The sequence below is a fragment of the Xiphophorus maculatus genome, chromosome 2 (genome assembly GCF_002775205.1).
Source record: "Xiphophorus maculatus strain JP 163 A chromosome 2, X_maculatus-5.0-male, whole genome shotgun sequence".
Classification (NCBI taxonomy): domain Eukaryota; kingdom Metazoa; phylum Chordata; class Actinopteri; order Cyprinodontiformes; family Poeciliidae; genus Xiphophorus; species Xiphophorus maculatus.
This window is the reverse complement of record NC_036444.1, coordinates 12,564,001-12,587,724: the sequence shown is the minus strand read 5'-3', so window position 1 is coordinate 12,587,724 and position 23,724 is coordinate 12,564,001. Positions and strand designations below refer to the sequence as shown.

At 37.2% G+C, this 23,724-nt stretch overlaps 1 protein-coding gene across 7 annotated transcripts in view; it reads left to right on the top strand.

Moving 5' to 3' along the window:
* shank3 (SH3 and multiple ankyrin repeat domains 3) overlaps positions 1 to 23,724 on the top strand; it is a 153,172-nt gene that overhangs the window by 87,942 nt on the left and 41,506 nt on the right. For all 7 annotated transcript variants that reach the window (XR_002754147.1, XM_023349089.1, XM_023349086.1 and 4 more), the window contains one exon: positions 14,976 to 15,089. Coding sequence is in view for 6 of the 7 variants with exons in the window: in XM_023349089.1 (XP_023204857.1) it covers positions 14,976 to 15,089 (114 nt within the window). In the remaining variant the exon portion in view is untranslated. The remainder of the gene's footprint in view (positions 1 to 14,975; positions 15,090 to 23,724) is intronic.

Below are 23,724 nucleotides of genomic sequence, written 5' to 3'. Positions count from 1 at the left end.
TTAGTGGTAGTAGTATTTTACCTTATATAATATATAAGCTAATATAAGATAAGCTTATATAAGATAAGTTGGTTTTGCTCTCTGCCAGTTTTTCATTGAATCTGGTGGGAATGCATCGGAGCATTAAAAATCTCGAAAAGAAAACACTTCCTCTATATTTATTTTTTCCTACTGGCAGGGAGCAATCACCAACTGCAATCACCAACTTGTCTAAAATTTATTGTTTGTCCTGATGAAATTCTCTCTAGAAGACAGAGGTGTATGTTATAATGTGGCTGTATTATTCAGAACAATGTGATTTAAGGTAAAATACTATAGCTCAGTGGTCCCCAACCTTTTTATTACTGTGAACCGGTCAAGACTCGGGAATTTTGCTGTGGATACCGTAAACCGTGGACCCGTGAGATAATGCTTGTGCATGTTGGCGTTTTCGCTAAAGCCTTTTTTTTTTTTTTGTCTCATATCAGATGTCTTTTCAAAGACATCTGATCTGTTTCTCACTCATTTTTCTGTTTGTGGGCTCAATGTTGGCGCGCAAGACGTAAACGAGAGAATTTGGTTTAAGGATTTTCAAAATAAAAGATCTTCCAGACTCAAATAATACATAAAACGGAAATATTTAATTATTTCTTGCATGGCCCGGTACCAATATGTCCACAGACCGGTACTGGTCTGTGGCCCGGGGGTTGGGGGTCACTGTTATAGCTAGTTTAACCACAATTATAGCTTTAGCATTGTAGTGTTACTCTGCTCTGTGTGCTTGCTTTTATCAAGTATGTATTAATTAATTTACATGCCCTATAGCTGACGCCTCATGCATTGAAGACGTTGATGATTACACTGACTTTACCGATAACCATGAAGGTAACTTTGACGTTTTTCTTTTGTTTTCTTATGGCTGAAAAAGTTGAAAATGAATTATGACCACTATTACAACCTGTGGTTTTTTTCAGTTAAGTCTTAAAATTATATCTTGGAACATAAATTAGAATCTTTTACTCAGGTTTGTCAGTTTTTTGGGTTGTCAAATTACAGTATGATTGAGGTAAAACAAAGTTTACTATAACCAAAAATAGCCCAGAAAGTTTTCAAAAGCTATTTATAAGATATAAATGTGTGGATAAATCGAAATTTTAGAGTCTGAAGCTATGTTTCATCAGCTCCTTGCTCAGATTTAAGAATTGTTCCCAGCTTAGTCATCAACCTGTTACTATCCATCGACTTCTCTTTTGTCACCATTGGTGTCTCTAGTTTTGGCTAGATAAACAGTCCTGCTGTCCACTATTTAAAAGGCCCATCAACATCCAGCTCTCCAAGCAGCCTGCTAGTCATATAAATTGAGCAGTTGGTAGTTCAGCACTTCATGACAACCACCAGACCACAAAACTAGCCTGCATTTGTTTTCATTCTCTGTACTTAATCTGACATCTGATGTTTCCAATACAGCATTGGTCCTACGGAGTGTGTATTGTGGGTTTGTGGTTTAGGATTCCTTTTGGGGCACTCCATTTGTAGGACTCCAAGGTCCATCACTAAACCTCCTTACATCCTCCATTTGTGCTCCTTATCTTACTCACTTCAGTGTTTGTTACCTCTTTCCCTTCACTGATGTAATCTGATCTCATCATCCGGTTGGACATCTCTTGAAAGGCCACTTACCATCTCCATGGTAACAGGTGGTAACCAGGTCAAGCTCTTTTTACACTTGTGCGCACAGAAGCATCTGCACACTTCAACACACACATACACACATAGAGTTTCACTAATATATACATAGCCATATACATTTATTGAAACTCATAATTCAAGCAAACACAAAAAAGGATATTTAAAGGTACAGAAATGTGTGTAAACATCCTGTGTCGCACTCTCCTCATTTCCCACTAAAGGCAATAAGTGCAAGTTTGGGACATTCTTCACCTCAACAAGGTGACACATTTGAGAGCATGCTTCCGTAACAGTGTATTACATCTAGTGTGCACCCCCGCACGCCAACACACACACACACGCCAGCACGCATACCCCCTCAAAACGCCATTATAAATCTTGCAGACAGCCATGAAAATGAAACCAGTGCAAGTAATGGTGAGATTAGACATTCACAAACATGATTAATGGGGTTTGGCCGTACCCTGTGTGTGCAGAATATTAACACTGCCATGTGTAACGGAGGACACCTAGACCAGCTAAAGAAACAAAAAACACCCAAATGCCCACTTGTGGCTTCCATTGGGTGGTTTCAAGTTCTACCTTTGCATGGGTTATGGAAGCACCTAATGTGATCTTAAAAGAAAGTAGGTCATTCATTAGCTTTAGCAGACATTCTGCACACTGCTACATCAACTGGAAAATCACTGTTAAACCTTTTATTCGAAGAACATTCCCCGTTTTATTTCAAAAACTTTAAAAGTTATTGAATCATATTTTTACATTGTTTTTAAATGGGTTTTGGACTAGATCAATAGCCTCTATGCAAATGATAAAGTTCACAGAGTTTGTCTCTTATTTATAGTACAAATTGCTATTGTTAATACTGAATGCAAAGGCATTTTGCAGTTACCAAGCAACAGGTACTTTGGTATTTTGCAGCTTTGACATGTAATTTGAACAAATTTTGCTTTTGGTGAATTTAGGAAAAAGTCTATTTAATTCTACAGGATATTTGGTGCCTGATTTCTGTCTCAATTTTATTTTTTGTGCATCAGTTTAGGTAAAACTATTCAATCAAAGCGTTGGAGACTAAATTTAATGTTTAGTTTCCCCACAGTGAGACTGAGACGAATCAATTGTACTTTATCTCTATGTGGCAGTGGCATGAGAAGCATTTGGTGTGTTCCAGTGTTTTTGTTAATGCGCAAGAAGTAACATCCCTCCATTGTTGTTTGCATCAGGAAGTGTGTGTGCACGTGTCTGCATGTGTGACTGGCTTTGCATAACATGAAACAAATAATTGCTTCCCACAAGTTTGATAAACTGCAGCCTTTAAGTATTCAACAACCAGCTGTCTGAATGTCTGAGGCCCACTTAGAAGAAGTGCTGCTCTGCCTTATTTTTTTCTTCATTTAAACCCCTCTGTTATTTTAGTAAAAGCATGCTTTTCTACCTGCAGTTTACTCAAACATATTTTTTTAACTGGCTGTCATTAATGAAAAGGATATATAAAGATATACAGTATGTTGACTTACTTACAGATTTGGTACTAGGATTGTCAGTAAGATATTTTTTATATTAAAATATCAATTACCATTTTATTCCCTAAATCAATATATAGTTTTTAAAGAAAATAAAAATACACCAGGCAATAATAATAATAATAATAATAATAATAATAATAATAATAATAATAATAATCATAATAATTTAGGGCAAAAAGGGTCTCTAACCATATTTTAATCTGTTTGTATTTTGTATTTTGGTAATTTAGCTGTTAATGTGAAGGTTTGCCATATTGGCGATTTGCTGTGAGACATACTGTAGACCATTGTGTTATTGGTTTGGTTACAAGTCTGAGTATAATCTGACCCTTGGATACAACGTTGGAACTCTATTAAATAAGACAAGCTTGTAACCAGCTAAACAGACAAACCAATTCAGTATGAAGAGACCAAACATAATACGATAAGACCAAATGTAATATAAGAAGTATTATCATGTTATAACAATAATATAATAATACAATTTTATTAGTACTATCATCTTATTGTAAACATCAGAGGATAAGATGTGTACTTATTGTAACCTAGACAGGGAAGGCTTCTCTTTCCTAGGGACCTGTTCCTGCTCCAGACTGACCAGGGACAGGTCACTATCGCACATCAGCTTTGCTGGAATTAGAAACACAAGAAATTTCAAAATACATAAAATCATTCTATACCCTGAGGTTTGGAATGAGTCAGCAAAGGTTTCCTCTGGTATGCCACCATATGAAGAACTTAGAACATGCCTTTTCAGAATAAACAGTGACTCATAGTTCATTAACAAGACTTACCAAAAACACTGTTATATAAAGAGTACACATTATATCTTAATGTACCATGTTTAAACATATAAATGCTAAAAAAATGTCAACCACTAATATATTTATTCTCATAAAATTATTTATGTGTTATAATATGTTAATGTCAGTCTGTGAAACAGTTTCTCTCATTAGTCATGAGACTAATGAGAGAAACCGTCGTCCACATGCTCTAGGCAAGGACGTTACTGTCCAATCAGAGTAGCAGCAGGGTGCAAAGTCCTGCCCACGCACCTACCTGCTCCATGCTGACCACACCACCTGTCCTCTCCTTACACTCTTACTTTTTGACACGTTTTTCCAGCTTACTTGTTTTCCAAACGTTCCCATATGGTGTGCCCTGCTTGACAGGATTATCCCACATTTAGCCTCTTACTGAAATTAAAAGATCCACTTGCAGTGCATACATCTAACTTAGTGAGATGTAGCCTCACACAAAATGGTAATTAGAAGCAGAGCAGAAACAGCAGTCGCAGAGTTAATCAGTGTATGAATAAACATGAACAGGATTGCTGTGGCATAAACAGCAGCTATTGACTGATGGAAATGCATATTCAACAGCAACACTGATATGCTTTTTGCTAACAACCTCTCTATCATGTACAACGTGATTCACAGTTTGACCTGGACCGACTCCTTGTCTGCCATGTGCAGTGAGACTTGTGGCCCCTGTGAGTGGTTCGAAAAGCTGTACAGAAAGGCCATGGTCTTACCTGGTGGTGTCAGATGGAGTAGCTTTCAGCAAATTTGAAAAGCCCTGTGTCCTGACCTCTTTTTTGCAGAGCATGTTATCCACAGTTTCCCTGATATTTAAATAAATGAAACCACGCTTCATTTTATATAAATATAAAAAAATACTGACAGGAAATAACAGCGGAAAGTGTAAATACTGCAGGACTTCTATGTTTAGGATTGCTATAAGTTATTTAACTTGATCTAAAATAGGAAGCAACTAAAAAATCATATATTTTATACTTAAATTGCTGGATACATCATTTGAATTATGTTGCTACTTCCAGACCAGCATTGCAATATGTCAACAAGTAGTCAGCTACAGGACAAATCCGGATAAAAGAAATGTGTAGGAAAGTGAGCTTTTAAATCTTAAGATAAAATTGTCATACCAATCCCTTAATTTTTCAAATTGGAGGCTGACCCAAACAACCTCTGCCATTACATATGTCTGCATAATGGTCTGCCTTGTCAAATTCACTTCCACAGACTAACAATTTAGGTAAAAATATAATATTTTTCTAAAACCAAAAATATGCAAGAACTTCTCTTAACACTGCTGTTAGTCTATTTCAGAAACAGACTTGTCATTTTTGGTGGTAAGTCATGTAGGGCCATGTTTTACATACACCATCTGAAAGCCTCATCTAATAGTAGCCAAATAGTTAGTAGATTCAAACATGCCTTTGCTGCAGTTGGACGTGTCAGTGATTATTGTACCAGGCATAAAAATGAAATTTAGCTAAATTGGCAATCATTTATTTCAAAACTATAGCCCACGACTTATTGAAACACACTGCTTTGCTGCATCTGCTGGTATTATGCCATAATTTGCCTACCTCCTAATAAATCATATAACAGTTCCGCTTGAAGTAAATAAAGTGAATCTGTCTTACATTAATATCGGTAGCAGGATTTTCACAAAAACATTACCCTTTTACAAACATGATGCTTGAATGTACTGGTATATCTACTGTATTTACCAATGCAACATTAAAACCCTTCATTGTCAGTATATATATATATTTTTTATCTAATTGTTTCAGTTATTGTCCTTTATTTTGTTTTGTGTATTTTTTTCACAACATAAGCCATCATTTATGCTATGCTTCTTAATGAAATTGACTGATGCTTATCAATTGATGCTAATCTGTAGTTATTTTATGAAACTGGTGATCAGATTTTTCTGTCATTCTACATCATTTCCACATTTTTTGTTCTGTTCAAGCAGAGGCAGGCTTTTAATGATTTTGTTTTCCCTGATAGGTTGATAGAAGGAAAAGAAGTATAAGAAATAAAATGAAAGGGAAATGAGAGGGAAAGAAGAGCCTTGTCATACAGCTCTCTTCAGGCCTGTAAAGGATGCGAGAGGGGAGGAGATGAGATGAGAAGTGAAGAGGGATCCCTCTGAGTCAGCCTTGGAGTTTTCCTCCCTCCTGTCTTCCTCCTCCTCCCACTATAATTTACAAGACTCCCGCCCTCTGCTCTTTTCCTTTTTTTTAGTCACCTTCTTCCTTGTTCTTTGTTCTGCTACTTCCTCTGATTCACATGTCATTCACAAAAACGTTTCTTGCTCTTTCCATACTTGGTGTTCTTTCTTAAATTTGTAGTCTTTAGAATTTCTCCTTTTTTTATCCCGTCTGACGCTCTCTCAGTGGAATACTGATGAGCCAGACTGCACCACTCCCTCACCCTCTTCTAAGCTAAGGAAGTCCTGTGAAGATGAGCACGCAGAAATCCCTCGTATGCCTTTGATTCAGAGCAGAGTGACCGACCCTTTTCTGTATTTATTGGCTCTGTGGTTAATTCAGCCTTTTATCTTCTCTCGAGTCCGCTTGCACCTTTCCACATCACCTTCTTAATTGCTTGTCACCTCTGTTCCTTTTCTCCTGTGTTCACATTCATTTTTTCATTAAACTCAAATTTCCTCCCCCATTTTGTCCTTACTAGTATTTGTTTTCAATATTAACTTCTTTTGACATAAAATGCCCTATCTCCTCTCATCAAGTGCCTTCTCTTTTCCCCAAGCATCAACTGCTATTGCTCCATTTATATTTTGGATGAGGTGACCAGTATGAGTTTACTGCTGTAAATGGCTGATACCCATGTGCATTGTGTGTGTTCTTGGGAGATAATGCTAGCGTGTCTCTGATTGTGTTATGCTTTGTGTCTGTCTATTACACCAAATTGAACTGAGCTTTAATAAAGACTGCAGGGACCCACACCTAATAACTGCTGCACTCTGCTTATTGGAGTGCTCTCACTCACCTTCACACACTTTGTTTTAGGCACACCCCGACCCGCGCACGCATATATATATATATATATATATATATATATATATATATATATATATATATATATATATATATATATATATATATATATATATATATGCACATTATATACAGTTTATAACATGTTTATAAGAATGTTATAAACTTCTTTTATCTGCTTTTTTTTATCTGCTTCCTTAATACAAAGGTATGTTTTTCTTAAAATGAGCCTGGTTTACTGGCTGACAAAATCAGAGGGTGGAGTTCCTTTCTGTGCACCATCAAGTTTTGTTTTTCATTAACAGCAGGTGGTGCAACGTGGAACTAATAAACATGTGACTGTTTCCCAGATTGGCTTTCCATACCCATGAGCCTTACTGTTTTGTTTGCACAATAAATGTGTGAAATAAGACTGTGAGAATCAAGTAGCTACATTTAATTTAGACGTCTCAGAGTGTGAAAATGAGAGACTGCTGAAAGTAAAAGAAACAGTTCAGCAACTTCATGCTCAGAAATAATCAAACTAATGTAGCAACCACTGTAGTCATTTTCAAAATCAGAATGGACATTTATTATCTGTATGCCAACAAGTGTTTGCTTGGCAACATTAGGTGTTTCAAAAACGCCTCCTTTAAATGCCGTGTAATGCTTAATATACGTCTGCTGATGTTTATTAATCGTATGGTACCATGTCCTCAATAAAGCTATTTTTGAGATACCATGTGATATGCGTGGGTTCTCTCCGGGTACTCCGGCTTCCTCCCACAGTCCAAAAACATGACTGTTAGGTTAATTGGTCTATCTAAATTCTCCCTAGAGATGAGTGTGTGTGTGTGTGAATGGTTGTTTGTCCTGTATGTCTTTGTGTTGCCCTGCGACAGACTGGCGACCTGTCCAGGGTGTACCCCGCCTCCCGCCCGGAACGTAGCTGGAGATAGGCACCAGCAACCCTCCCGACCCCATTAGGGACAAAGGGTGACCAGAAAATGGATGGATGGATGGATGGATGTGATATTAAGGTAGAAAAATTAGAGGGTTATTAATCCTTATCTAAGTGTCAGTCTAAGAGAACAGAAATACATAGAAAATCAGCTGCAAGTCAGTGGTTTAGATAGATGCATTTTTATCTTGTTTGATGTCATTCTAGGGTATATAAGTAACACCTGAATGTTAGAATATTACCTTTTTCCAGCCTGTGACTGGCCCTTGCTAAAATCTGTAACCCCTATTCTGATGTTCCTAATAAATACCAAAGAGGAATCAGTCGACTTGCGTCCCCTTAATCAAAAAAGAACACAACATCTTTGAAACTTTAACAAGTACATCACATACTTTATGTTTGACTGTATTAACTTCAAGCTGAAGATATCCTATCACTTTATCTTGTGGAAATAAAAATTTAGTGTTTTCATGTTTGACAAATTCAGTGCAGCATTTTTGAAGGGCCAAATGCCTTTAGCATCAACTTTTGGTAGTGAGTCAAAAAAATGAAGGGTACATCTGAATTGATGTACCCTTCATTTTTTGTGTCTACAGGCAAAAAGAAAACTTTAATGCATCCACTGTTGTGATGGAAAAACATTGTTCTGCAATGTTTTCCGGGTTGTTAAGTTTGTAGTTCTTGTTATTTTTTAATCGATTATAGTTACCTTCATAAGACTTTATCTTGCCTTTACTGTGTAAATAAATAAAAGCTAAATGAAAAAGAAAAAAACCTATATGAATGACTATAAATGAGTATGACTATAAAAGGTTAAAGGATTAGAACAAAGTAGAGAGAATCAAAGAGTTCATTCACTCCTCTGACATGCGCTGCCAAAAAACACACACACACTCACACCCCTACAGGGGTGCATTGAAGCATGCAGACAGGGCGTGTGAAGAGTATAAATAGCTCTGCATCCTCACTGATGCTATTTTTAAACCAGGAGTCGTGACTGCCTTAACCAAGGGCAAGACGAAGAAGCACGAGGCACAGAGAGAACAATACTGTACGGCAGACTTCTTGATAACTCATAAATAAGTATGTGTCTGTTCAATGATTGCTGTTCCCTTTTGTAAGTTTCTGTCTGCATCCTGCTTTCTGTCATCTCTCTTTGTCAGTGCCTCTTTCCGTCTGCCTCTCACTCCCCGAGGCCCTCTCTAATGATACCGTGTTTTCTAATCGTGCTTTGTGGTTTGTCTTTTCATTGTTTCCATTGGCATCCCAGCGAGACATTAAACAATCAAAAAATGGAAACATGCAGTCAGTCAGAACAGTGTTTGCCACAAAATTATATTACACTTACATAAAACAGCATAACCCAACAACATTACTCTCATACAAGATCATGTTTCAAGTTGTTTGTGCATACAAAAAGGAAGACTGGGTGTATGTATGAGATAGATGTATGGTTTGCTGAATTGATGCTCTACACAAAAACCAACAATGAAGGAAGGTTTTAGTATTTTCAGAAAAAAAATAGGTTGCTTTACCTGAAGTCCTCTGAGGGTTACCTTCTCACTAAACAGACATCACTAAAGAATGGGTTTTCTCTTTGTGATGCTGTGCCAGGGCTTTCCTGCATCTGTCTGCAGTTATGTCTGTAGATCCTTTTGCTTTTAAATTTCTCCTAAGGGAGCTGGATGGGGTTAGCCTGGAATGAGATCAGAGTGTCTTGGCTGGTGCAGGTTTGTTTTTTCTACCTTCAGAAATGCTTGGCTGTTTGACCAGTATGTGTGGTTTATTTATCTGCATCATCTAGCGCATTCAAGCAACCTTGATATGTTTGGCTGATGTGAGGAGATGGTAGTTTTCTCTAAACTTAAGCCAACTGCTTCTGTTGTCAGTTGGATTGTAAATAAAACAACAGTTACTTGGTGCCAATGGATGTGACACAAACCAGTCCAAACCAAATATTCCCATGACTTGTATAGAGACAGATAATGTTTTCACTTTCTGACATTAAATCTGAATTTCCAGTTTTACATAAGTCAGGACAATAAAGTTATTTACATTAGCTAAATTCCAGAATAATTAAAAAATGTGTTTCCATTACCCATATCTTGTCTTAGTATTGAATGCCTTTCAAATAGCCCTGAGGATAATGTACAGGCGTTGGAAATGTGTAATTGGTGAATTTATAGCATTTGAATAACTAAAGCAGGGGTGCCCAAAGTCGGTCCTCTAGGGCTGGCATCCTGCCTGCTTTAGTTCTCTCCCTGGTAGTACCAACAACCTTTTCAGCAGGTCAATGTTCTTCTTAGGTCTTCTAACGAACCATCATTGAATCCAGGGAGAGAACTAAAAAATGCAGGATGCCGGCCTTCAAGGACCGACTTTGGGCACCCCTGAACTAAAGGCACAGCTATGTATCAACCCCAGAACAAAAGGAAAAGACCTTGTGAAGACATTGTTTGCAGATTGTAAGAATGCATTATTTGTGAAATATACCCACACGGACTGACAGGCTAATCAGAGAGGAAGAAGCCATTATACTCCAAAGCAACTTATTGCATCAGTGTTTTACTGCAGGGGGAACTGGTGCACTTCACAAAACAGATGCCATCACTAGGAAAGAAGATGATATGGAAATATTGAAACCACATCTCAATAGGAACTTAAAAGCTTGAGTAAAATGGTATTTTTTAAATGGACAATGATCCTCTGTCAAATTAGTTGCATGACTTAAGGACAATGTAGCTTTTTTGCACAGTATACGTAAATATCCAGTTGGAGCTGCATTTTGTTAGGTTTTTGCTGCAGAAAGTTATGTTCTCATGTAATCTCATTTGCTTTCTTGTGGATGACAGTGGCTCAGCAGGTAGCAGTTTGTCTAACCCGGTGGGTTCCTAGTTGTCCCATTCTTCTCAGTTGTGGTGTCCCTGGGCAAGACACTTTGCCCACCTTGCCTGCTGGCGGTGGTCAAAGGGCCCAGTGGCATGGACTGTATGGCAGTCCTTTTTCAGCCTGCCCCAGTGCAGCTGTAGCTACAATGTATAGCTTACCATCATCAGTGTGTGAAAAATTGTGGAGGTTTTTAACGATAAATGTGTAGCAATACTCAGAATTAAAACCTACAAGCATTAAACCAAACTTCACAAGCATTAAAATCTCCATCCATTATAACTGAGGTTACATGGATGTGAGAGTCCAGACTGCAACATGATTAGATAAATTCCCAGTCTGAGTGTGCAGCACAGTGTGTTCATGTGTGACTTTGTGTCAATTAATGGGACCTTCTTCTCTCTAGTTGACCTGTGGTGTTGAATTTGGCTCAGAGTCTGACTGTGCTGCAAAAGCATGTGTCCAGCTGAGGTGTTGATTGCCAGAATTAATGAACTGTAATTTAGCTAATCCCTGAAAAATCCTGACAGAAAAGGAGGGCACCTTTTTAAAATGTAACCAATTTATTTAATGAACCCTAGAGTTTAATTCAGGATATGTCTGGCATGTTTTGCGACATATTGTTCAGTGAGATCATTGCCAAAACTCTTTAGACATTTTCAATACTGGGTTTCATAAATTCTGTGTGCAACTATGACTCATTATCAAAGCTGTCTGGTTGGACATAAATAACAACATGGCGAATATATTTCAAATCTGCTTTGTGAAAACAGAACTGTACTGTCTCCTTTGATCTCACCTTTGATTTCCAAGATTTATGATCATGTTAGCAAGCAACGAAGCACTCTAGCAACAGAGGAAAAAAAGTTAATTGTCTTCCTAGTCTTGTTTCTTTTATCTAAGTATACTTGGGTAAATAAAAGTAATAAATAGAATATCCATGTAGAAATTCATATATGTCTTAAACAATTTCCTTTTTGAGAGAGATAAAAGAGAGAGTTTTTTTATACCTTTCCAGATTGTAGGCAATCTTACTTCCAAATATTCTTTCAGCTTTACATCTAGACTCTGTAACATCAGAACAGTTAAAGACAGACTTACACAATTTTTCTACAGTAGAATAGGGCTTTGTGAAGGGCCACTTTAGGGCATTGATTTTCCCTGTGGAAGTAATTTGGCAGTATAATTAGGGTTATTGTCCATTTGGAAAACCCAATTTTTCTCTAGCTTTAACTTCCTAGTTGGTGCCTTGAAATCTTGTTTCAATATTTTCTCTCAATGTTCTTTCCACAAGATACCATTGATTTTGTGAAGTTCCATGCCCAATAAGATGTTTCCACCCCTATATTTTATATTTGGGTTTCCAAGCTTGAAAATGTTCTTTTTTCAGCAAATACTGATCATTATGGCTAAATGCTTAAATGTTAGTTTGAACAGATGAATATGACACCTTCAGACATCTGAGTGCTGTACATATGAACCAGACTTATGGAAGAACACGATTCGTTTTCTGACACTTTGAGAGATTTCCGTTGATTTTTCCATGATGTCACACAAGAATGTTCAAAGTGCTAACGTAAAAGGCAACTACATTTATCTTATTTCTTGAAGATGTTTCTCCACATTATGGGATTGTCATAATTACAATCTTTTGGATTGTACTTATGATAGTCATGTATTGACTGAAAAGCTACATCCGTCTATACAAAGAAACAGTGTATTTAAACTTTAATATTCACTGACATCAGCCAAACATGATGTCAGACATGCTGATATGTTTGGCATCACACCGCCGTTAGCCACAAAAAATCCATCAGGACAGAGATTCTAAAAATTATGCCATTTGTAAAATTATTCCCATTCAGCGGGCCAGACAAAGTTAAAACCTAAACACAATTGGGAATCATAAAAAAAATAAATTACATTCACAACCACTCTCTTCCCAGTTTGACTGGGCATAACAAATTGATGTAGAGAGGAAGTGAATAAATTGCACCACACACTTTTCAGATATATATTTGTAAAACAAATTATAAAACATTATTTTTTTAACTTCACTTTTAGACTTCGGACAGCTCTTTTCCTACAGTATTATTTTAAGCACAATGGAGTGTAATTTTCCAGATTTCTAAAACACTCAGTGCTCAGTGATACACAAGTTCTGAGGTACATGTGTCAAAGCCCTGAAACCAGGGCAGCTTTTAAGATCAATCTGAGGTCTTACCTTTTCTTTCATTCCTGCCAATGGGGAACAGAGAACACAGCTGACACCTGTCTGCTGCAGAGACCTCTATGCAGTATAGACAGGCATGCTGACAAAGAGAGAGAACAAGACGGTGAATAAGAAATCGTTTGAAACACTGAGAAGGAGACAGGGGACAGAAGGTGTGTGAAGTAAACAGAAATGAGAAGTTTAACCATAAAAAATGGAGTCACCAGGTTCACTAAGGTGAGAGGGAAGGTAAAGTTATGTTAAGGGGAAATCTAGAGGGGGGAACTAGTCATCTGTATACTGTTTATTTTATTCTTCTGGGGAATCAATAAACACCAATTTCCTCTTTTGATACACTTGTTCGCTCTTGTAACAGGTTGCTTTTTAATCCAATGAAATGGTTAACATGCAATCATATGTTGAGATTCACTAAAATAATTAGCTTTAACCTTGGTTTACCTTTTGTCACTGCAAATATAAGTAAGGTATTGACTTATTTTCCTCAGAAAATGAATAGCTGTTTAATAACTATTTCCTAGAATATGGTGATAGCTAAGAGAAACTTGGATAAATCATACTTTGATATAATAATCTAAGCTTTAATCATCTAACAGAGCTGGTTTGAACTGGCCTCCTCATGTATGTCTCTGGAGAAGATTTAGATGAAATCAAATGTGAACCCACACTGATCTTCAGGAAATCTTGTAAGGGTTTTAAACACTGTGTAACTATGTGAATGGGGAGCATTGTAGCATTCAGCAGAACCACTGGCTGTCTTTTATAGAGCCCCAGGTTACATCACCATAACATGTCCCCATGCCAGAGTGGAATATAGTTGGAGGAAGTAGAGTACATCATTTAGTGGACTGTCTGCTGGCTGCAACATCGTACTGACGTATCCTAGCAACCAGTGTAGAAGGGTTCGCTCAGGCAAAGCCTCAGTTACAGCTGGTGATCTCTGAGGAGTCTGCATGTGTGTACGCACGGGTGTGTCTGTTAGCTTGGTGGGATAATAGATGAGTGCTGTAGAAATTAGCGTGCTAGCTCAGCCCTGCAGGGAAGATCAATATCAACTATACATTCATCTCTAATTATCATGGGAGAAGTTAGGGGGGATCTCTCTTCTCGTTCCCACCCTCTTGTGTCTTTTGCAGACTTCTTTCAAAAACAGTTTTTCTTTCACTTTTTTCCTCTTTTAAATATCTGACTCCCTTTTTATAAATTTGTTCTGTTTTAAAACCACATATTATCAAAGGGGAAAAAACACATTGATTTATGAGTTATTACTAACAAAATATTTGTGTGTAAAATGTTTAAATTTCCTTCTTCACGTAGATCACTACATCATGCTTACTATACAGGAGACTTGGACAGTAAACACGACTTAGTAGGATAGTCAGGTTATTTTATGTAAGAAATTCTTATATTTTGTAAAGAGATGTAATATTGCAGCAACTGAAAAGCAACTGACAGAAATTTTAGCAGTTTTAAAAGAACTCCACTTAGCTGTGGCGATTGCATTTTGCTTAACCACATCACGATAGTCATTTTCAACGGCATCATGTCACTTTTAGTTCATTATTCAGGGGGTCAATAGCTGCAGCGTACTCTCCTACTATGCTGTAATTAATTGAATTCAAACAATAATTATGCTTGTATCTTTCACCCTTTTCATCGATATTATGTTTGCAGTTTTCAAACAAAAACCTTTTTCCTTGTTGTTTTCCCCATTGTCTTTGCACATTCAGATGTATTTTGTATGAAATAAGCTCATAAAATGCTTAATGTCTTTTTGTTTGTGCCTTTTGGTTATTTTAAAACATTCCACAGCCTCTACAGTCTCACAGTGATATCACATGAACATGGTTTTCTGTGTAATTAGTAATAATTTCCCTTTCTTTCTGTCTGCATCAGTACTAAGTATAGGTGAAGGAGGTTTCTGGGAAGGCACTGTCAAAGGAAGAACAGGCTGGTTCCCAGCAGACTGTGTGGAAGAAGTTCAAATGAGACAGTATGACCCAAGGCTTGGTAAGAAATCATAATTCACATCATCGTACAAATTAATGTGCATATCGTGCACATAGTATAACAGTCCAAGATGTTTTGGACTTGCTTTGAGTTTTTTTTTTTTTTTTTTAACTCTCTCCAATCTTCAGAAACTCTTACTCCAAACAAATTTTCACTTTTCATTTTGTTTATTTAATATGACACCTGTGATTAATACTTAGTCCATTTTTGAGTACATATTTGTCAGTTATAAGTGCACTTCGGATTAATTGAATGGTATTTGAACAGTAATATTAAGCAGTAATCACTGGTTTGATCATCTCAAGCATTTGAAATTGTCTGGTTTTAATGAATTACATTTTGCAGCAGCATAAATTCTGAGTGAAATTTCCTTTTCAGCTATTATATCCTGCTGGCTAAAGCATTATATTTTTATGCATTCTTTCATTTTTTTCATCTGTTATTTTTTAAGGATTTCTCCTTTTAAAATGTCACATTTAAATAATCTTTTAAATTGTTTAAATGTACTTGGACTGGACTTGATGTCCTGTGTAAAATCAATGATATATCAAATATATACAGTAAATATTCATTAATTCTCAGAAATCCTAACTTGAAATCAGAAATCCTGATGGGATTTTTTTTTTTTTATGTCCAAGCCTGGGAGTTTAAAAAAATAAGCAGTAACATTGATTATTATCAATTTTTATTCACTGGATAGTTTGTTTTTTTCATGCATGCACTTTGTAGATTTACATTGCATTAGAAAATAGATGCCCTTCTCCATTGAAGCATAAAAAAATGAAACATTTTGAACGGATTTCCAAAAGGGCTTTCATTCAAGGGACAAATAAAAGCTGGTGTAAAAGCTGGTCTTAAATTTAAGTGGTAGTATATTTATAGTATATATTTAGAAAGAAACTGAGTTGCAGAAGAAAAGGCCAAAGGGCAAAAGACTGCTTGATTTAGTAATGAAATATTTAAAGTAAAAGCAAGTATAGAAAAACTGGAAACTTTCACTGAAAATACCAATCTTGGCCAAATTTTGTGAAAGTTTCATAAAAACAGCCCAAATTATGCAAAATTAAAGAAAAACATATAATTTAAGGGTCCCTTAAGGTTAAAAAGTATTTCTTGCACACATGTCTATGTGAATACAGTGTTGTTCATCTTTTACAATAAAGGAAGCCAGTGCTGCATCAAGGAAGATCTCCTTTTTTCCTCAACCTTTAGCTTCACAGATGAAACAGCAGAAGAAATACTCCTCCAATTTCTCCAACCATAGTTGTACAACCTTGCTTTATAAAAAGCCTTCTAAGAAACACAACCAATCTAACACTCGATGCCAGCTGTTATCAGCCTGATGCACGCTCTCATTCTCCTGTTATCAGGCTGCACAAAATACACAGGTGCCAGCCAAAGACATTGGTGCCAGGCCGTTTGAGAAGGATACTGCTTTTACTACACAAAGACACTAAAACAAAGCCTAATTTTATGTTTAAGTCTTTTTTCAAGGGGCAATTTGGGGGCACAGTGGAGCAGCACAAACACAAACAAAGATCATCATGTTAAAAAATAATTACATGTTAAAAAAACAGACAAACAAAAAAAACAACATGATTAGATTAAAATAAATTGGAATTAAATTTTGCAGTTTTGGTTTAAACTCTGTTATCACCTCAGGATTATTTCCAATTGTCATATCTGATTTGTAAATTTTTTGAAAAGGAATGACAACTACAGGAGATTACAGTACATATTCTCAGCTTCGTTACATTTGCTTCCCAGACAGACTGTCCTTAGTTTGAAACAGGTTTTCAGGGGCTTTTAATTAGAGCCTTATTTGCTGTAGCTCCAGTTGAAAGCTTGACCAGGTCATCCTGTCTCAACCAAACTGTGCATTACAGATTGTCAAACTGACCAAACAGGAAGCTTAAGTTATTCTCTGATTCACTGTGCATGCTGGAGCTTTTTCTTATAAAAGCAGGTGTACATTGGCACTTGAAATCAAAGAAGAGTCACAGATTCCACCTTCAGGTAGATGTTCTGCTTTGTTTTCTTTTTAAATTCCTTCCTTTAGTAATTGTTTAAGGCCAAGCAACATACTTACTTATTACCTTTTTTTCTTTTTGACTGTAAATTTTCTCATCTTTCAAAAATATAGTTCTTAATGTTACATTGATGCAAGATCCTCTGATCGGAAAAGAAACAATCCAAATTTTAAAATGGATACCATATACTATCACCAGCAAGTTAGAACAACAAAGTCTGGCGATTTTTAGCACTCTGGTTATTTTTCTTACCAAATCATCCATGCTACTGCAGTAGAGATCAATGTAAACATTGTAACTAGTAAACAAGTGGGAGTACATCAGATTAATGTGACCACATTTCGGTTTGGACAGCCATTTAACTAACAGATGGTACATTTTGTTTGGTGCATTCCCAAGGGCAGCAACATGTGCAGTGCTAAACTCCACTGAGTCTCATAAGGAGGCATCATGGAAACCAGTTGGCCATCTTGTGAGGTAGTTTAGCAGTGCAGCAAAAAACCACATTTAGTAATGGGACAGGGACTTTTTTCCTCTCATAAATATCACCCCCTTCCTTGTGTGATCTGGCAGATGTCTCCTTGAGCCTATTTCTGGAGCAGCTGGGGCATTTTCTTGGTTAAAAGCGTTGAGGGATTGAGGTTACTTCAGAGCAGGTGTAAAGAGGAGAGAACAGCCGGAATCTCTAAATACCCGATTTAAATGCATTGTGAGAAAAAGATAGGGAAAGGTTGGAAAGAAAGGGGCCAGATAGCCAGAGAGACGGATGGTGGAGTATACTCTAAGAGACAGGGAAGCAGAGATGGTTGAGCATGTCTTTCAGTTAGAAAGAAGAAGAGAGAAGGAAGGAGGCATGATGGGAAATGGGGCGATATGAAAGTCCACTCATAAATCTTGAAAAATGGAACTCTTTGAGATCTAGTTTTTTGAGGGATTAAAAATGATCCTCAACCTCGATATATCCATCCTATCGTGAAGTTTTTTTCTATAATGTTCTTGAGCGGATTGTTGTCATGTGCCTGTAGTGGTGTTGTGAGAAGTCTGAAGTGGATCCAACAAATGACCTCAGCAGCCTATATGGTTGCTGAGGCTACCCAATTTGTGTTGGGTAGCCTATATTTAAATAGGTTCATATTTAAAGAAAATTCAAGCTCAATGAATAATAATAATAATAATTGTTGTTGTGTAAAAACCTTTAAAATAAACAAATATCTTATTGCAGAAGGATAATCTCGCCTGGATAAAATTCCTACACCTTAAATTTGAGTTTCTTATACTTTTATTATTTTTCTTTTATGTTATGTCTTTTTGACAAAATCATCAGTGCCATTGTTACCTTAGCAATCCCTTTAGCATATAGGTGATGGAAACAATTCTTAACTTAAGAATTTGAATTAATATGAGTTACAACAATATTTAATTTCCCTTTGAGATCAATAAATCAATCTATCTATCAAGTTTATTTTCTGCAACAATTAAGTATCTCTGAATTTGAATTGAGTTGAACTAAACCATAGCTTATCTTTTTAAATTTGTCACAGATTCTGATACCTGTATTTACCTCAACTTATTGATTCCCTGGTGCATATAGGACATGACAAAGAGACCAGTTATTTTACTCAGTGGCCAACAGTTTATACAACATGAAATGGGGATGTAAAGGATGCAAAAAACAAACAGGACAGAGAAGTAATTCCTGCGGTTGGCACAGCTCTATCCATTTTACAGACCTTATGTCTCATTTCTGTCGGTTCCTCCACCATCGCCCCTGCTTAAGGGGGCCCTCCTCACTACTCCTAATATTTTGTCACGTTAGTCTGACTTAGGACCTAAGGTGCTTTGTGAATGTATGTAAGAAAAACTATAGAATTCCAGAAATTGAGAATTTTCCTAAAATTATGTCACTGGAAGCATAATCTTAGAATTCGTTGATAATATGGACTCTGCGATAGGGGAGAGACTTGTAAGTCACTGTCTCTCAAAAATTCATTTCTGTATATATAAAAATATATATTCACAAGGAGTAAATGTAAAATGTAGCCTACACTGCATACTTCTTGGTAATGTCAATGTATTTAAATTCCCATGTAATAATTAAACATGAGCTAGCCAATGAACTACATTATGCCATTAACCAAATTGCTCATTTCTGAATCTACTGAAGCATTTAAAATCTCATCCTCCACCCTAACATTCATCGGCAGCCATCCAGCCGCAGTACAACTCAGGATAACACAGTAAGATATTCACTGGGACACACATAAACATGCACGGTTTGTTTATCAGGAAGTAGTCATTGAGCCATTACTGACATTGAGGGCAATATGTCTCAGCGTAGTGAAGCACGAAAGACAACCCAGTCCACAATTAAGTAACCTTAATACTATTGAGTGTGCTCTCTCTCTTTCCTGCTATTGGCCAATTTCACTCTACCACTGCACATCACCATGAGCCATGACTCTGAAAGTGGTATCTTTCTTTATCTATCCCTGCCTCCAAACCTCTCCTCTGCCAGGTTTGAAAGAGCAATGACGGAAGAACCGGAGGGAGACAAAAAGGGGGGAGGAAAGTTTCAGTCAGAGGGACAGAAAATGAGAAAGACAGAGAAAGGAAGCAGGTGGCCACATGAAAGAGGCAGTTTAAACTATCACCGGTTCTCCTGGTTATCTGTCACCACTCTGCTCCTCTCTCTCTGCACGGCCAGAGCTACCTGCAAGTAGCAGTTCATCTCCAGCTATTGCTCTAGGGGACAGACAGGGGAAGATGATGAGTCAAAGCCAACAGAAAGTGAAAAGAAACAGAGAAAACATGGCTGATGAAGGAAAAAGATTTTTAAAAACTGCAGCAACTATCGATTGAATGGCACAATAATAATGTAGTGGTGAACTACTGATATATGTTCAAGCTCTTTGTCATGGCAATATGATGCTTAAGATTAAAATAATGTTGCTTTTTAGCTAAAAATATTATATGCCCATATAATATAGCAGAACATTATGTACTGAACATCTGCACACACTCTGCTTACTCCCCCATACACATATGCACACATGCTGCTGGCCTGTTACTTGGGGTTAATAGTGGATGTTTACTTGCAGCGATGAAGGGGATAATGATGTGACTGTGAACTGCTTTTCCTTTTCTAATGATGCAAACTAATTGCGATGACACTCATTTTTCGCAATGGCACTGTTAATCTGTTGTCGACAATCTGTTAGGATCTTACAGCCCTCCAGCAGAACTGTCCAGCCCCCACCCTTCCCATCCTTCTGTCTTTCAGTAAGAAGATCTCCCCTAAGACAAATATGCCACCCTTATGCTAAACAGCATTCATGATTTCCATAGAATGAGCTTTAATTTGTCTTTCTTGGCATAATGCAGTGTTGAATGTCCCTAAGGATCACAGCTCTGTCTTTTAGCATTACGCTATTTGCAATTCTCCTGATTTGTACAGTGGTTATAAAGATGTGCAAACTTTTTGTTCTTTATTTCTTTTTGTGCATATTAGCTATGTTCCTTCGCTCTCTTTACATAGTAGCACAGCTGAATGACTCACAGCTGCCTGAATCAGCCCAGTCAGATCCAGCCTGAGCTAATTTTAGCCTGCCCATTAAGAAGTTTTGGAGTGTGTCTGCACTCACTTAGAATGCTTAAGCATCAGTGTTGCTGCAGCAGAAAAGACTGACGTGAAGAAGGAAGTGAGGGGTACCAAAGAAAAAAAGAGTGATAGGGAAATTGTGCAATTGGATTACATAAGGGATCACATGGTGGAAACCTAATTGATATTTTTATATCCAATTGAGTTTGTGTAGAGAAAATGTTCAAATGAATTACCCAAACTGGATTTGGTCTGTTGTGGCTTTAACTTAACAAGGTGAATTACTCAACAAGGGGAGTATACCTTTATTTTTATTCCTGCAACCAGACCCACAACAGCAAGACCATTTGTGAAGTATTTGATCTGGGTGAACATTTATGCAATCAGTTTTTTTTTTTTTTTTAATTTAGTTTATTTAATTGTTATTGTTTTATAAAAATCAGTTATTTACTTTGATACTAAAGTTCATGTCTGATGTGAGATGAGTTGGCAAGAATCTTTCCAGCACTCTTCAGGATCCTGGGGGAAAAAAGGTCTTGCAAAGTGAAAGATACACTGCATCCTGCTCTTGTCTTTGGCGGTGGTAGTAGCATACCAAGTTGTGATAAAGAAGATGAGAGTGAAGTCTGTGATGACTGTGTAGAAGTGAAATCCAAAAGTAGGTTGACCTTCTTCAGCTGCAGCAAGAAGAACATCCTCTGCTCAGTCTTTTGGTGAGGTCCAGTTCGAATTTGAGGTGGTGACCAATTTTGATACCCAGGAAGAAGAAGGACTGTACTGTGGTGATTGGGAAGTCCCTTAAGACAATATGGGTGGGAGAAACTGCTTACTACCTTAAATTGAGGATCATGACTGGCATCATCAGACTGAATCATGTTGGCATTGCTTAGATGTTCCAGTCTTAGTCTTGCAGTGTTGCCTCATAGGGATCTCCAACAAAAGGTTGAAATGTAGATTACTTCCCTCTGTCTTATTATTAAAACAAGTTGGTTTTGGAATAAGGCAAACACAATGTATGTTTTTATATTAGATTTTCATTCCAGGGTGCTGCTCAAGATGTTGGGTGTCATACAATGAGTGTCCTCCCTGTGACTGGATGCAAAGCAACTAACTCGAGGGAAGTCGATATATCAAGCACATGGTTTATACATGTTCTCGGTTTGTTAAACAGCTGCTTGGTCATTCTTACCCAAGGCAATAGACAGCATAAGCAGTAGAAACTAAATCCCAAATACTGACTCTTGGTTGGATAGAGAGCATCTGCACATCTTTTTTGACTGTGAAGTGTTGGCAATTTGTGTCATTAGTAGGCAGGAATCAAAAGCTGTGAGCAAAAGCAAGTGTATCTAAGAAGGATGCACAGTTGAATGCATTCTTGCTCTTCACAGTGTTATTACTGAGCTGATTGTGATTTGTTCATCATGTTATAGGCCATCAAAGGGCATATCCTTTCCTGTTGTTGGCACTGAAGGCAGCAGAAAAAAATTTAACATTATCTTTATTTTTCAGACACAATATCACATTGGAAGGCCTCTTGTCGCCCAGCTCTTCTTTTTTTTCTTTAATCTGAGCCGAGGATGTTATGATGACATCAGAGGAACATTTTCTAAAATATTTTTATACAGTCAAGCAACATTAATTTTTTACAACTGTCAAAGGTAAAACTGGGCCGGTGTCTAGGTCTAGGTCTTTTTGAAGGAGTTTGTAAAATGTGAAAGTCTGACAAGAGAAGAGTCACTAATTTGGAGCTCACAGTTCACTTCCCCAACACATCTCACAACTGACTGATCCTAACAGGCACAATTATCTATAACAACACCATTTTCAACTCTGATAATTGTATGAGATATTCATATAATAGTAGTAGTTCTGGTTGTAATTCTAAACTAATGCTAATGCTTAATATATTCTTAATATTGATGCGTTCACCTGACCCCCTACTGAATACATCTATTTCACAGTCTGATGCTCTTATTTTCAATGTATATGCAAGACTCATATCCATTCTGTAGAATTAGCAATGAGAAGTTCTTATAAAAGCCAGAAAATAGAATTTAAAAATGGAATTTCTAAAGTATCCACGGATTCAGATTAAGGCATTGTTAAAATACCATTATTCCTGGACTAAATGTAAATATATATTGTTAAGGAAAATAATTATTTTCTGGTGCTTAATACAGTTAATCTTACGACATGTGTAAAGGTATAGCCAACACTCTTATTTGGAACAGTTTTCTGTTGAGCATTTGGGAATTCAGCTGAAGAAGCAGGCCGAAGCAGGGCCCTTTGCCTCCCCCACACACAAAGCAATAAAATTTACATTCCAATGGGAGTGGGGACTTCGGAGGTGTCTGTGAAATCTCATCTTAGGACGTTTGGCGTCAGGGATCTGCCCGTATCAGACGGAGATGAGCACGGAGTGGTCCGCCCTGTTGCTTGGACAAAAAACAGACACCTTTGCCACAATGAGGGGAGTTTTCAAGTTTTTCTGAGTCCCTGAGGGAGTTTCTAATTGGTCGAACAACGGAGCGCCTTGACTGCATATATTAAATAGGGAAACACCTCTTTCATTTAAAAGTACAGGTCAGCAAGCGAACAGAGAGTTTTTTTCCATCTTTTTCTCCACGTGGGCGCCTTTGTCTGTCTCTGTGTTTCGTGTGTGTCTGTTTCCCTTGTGTGTCTTATTTTGTGATAAAATGTATATCTCTGTTCCTCTGCAGCTTTGTTGTCGATTGCTTTGTATGAGATTAAACTCTGTGATCTGTGACGTCAACACGCTTTGTTGTTGTTTCGTTCTAGCAGCACGCGGTCGCTGCCCGTCGCCCACAGAGAGCGTCACTCGCCAGGGACTCAGAGAGAAAAGAGGAAAGAGCCAAAACTTTTTGTCCACAGCTAGCATTAAATTGATCCTCTTTTTAATAATATTTTTGGTTTACTTTTTATGATTATATGCCACCTGAATCCAATTCAAGGATTTACTTTTGTGGATGCTGGAGCTCAGACAGCT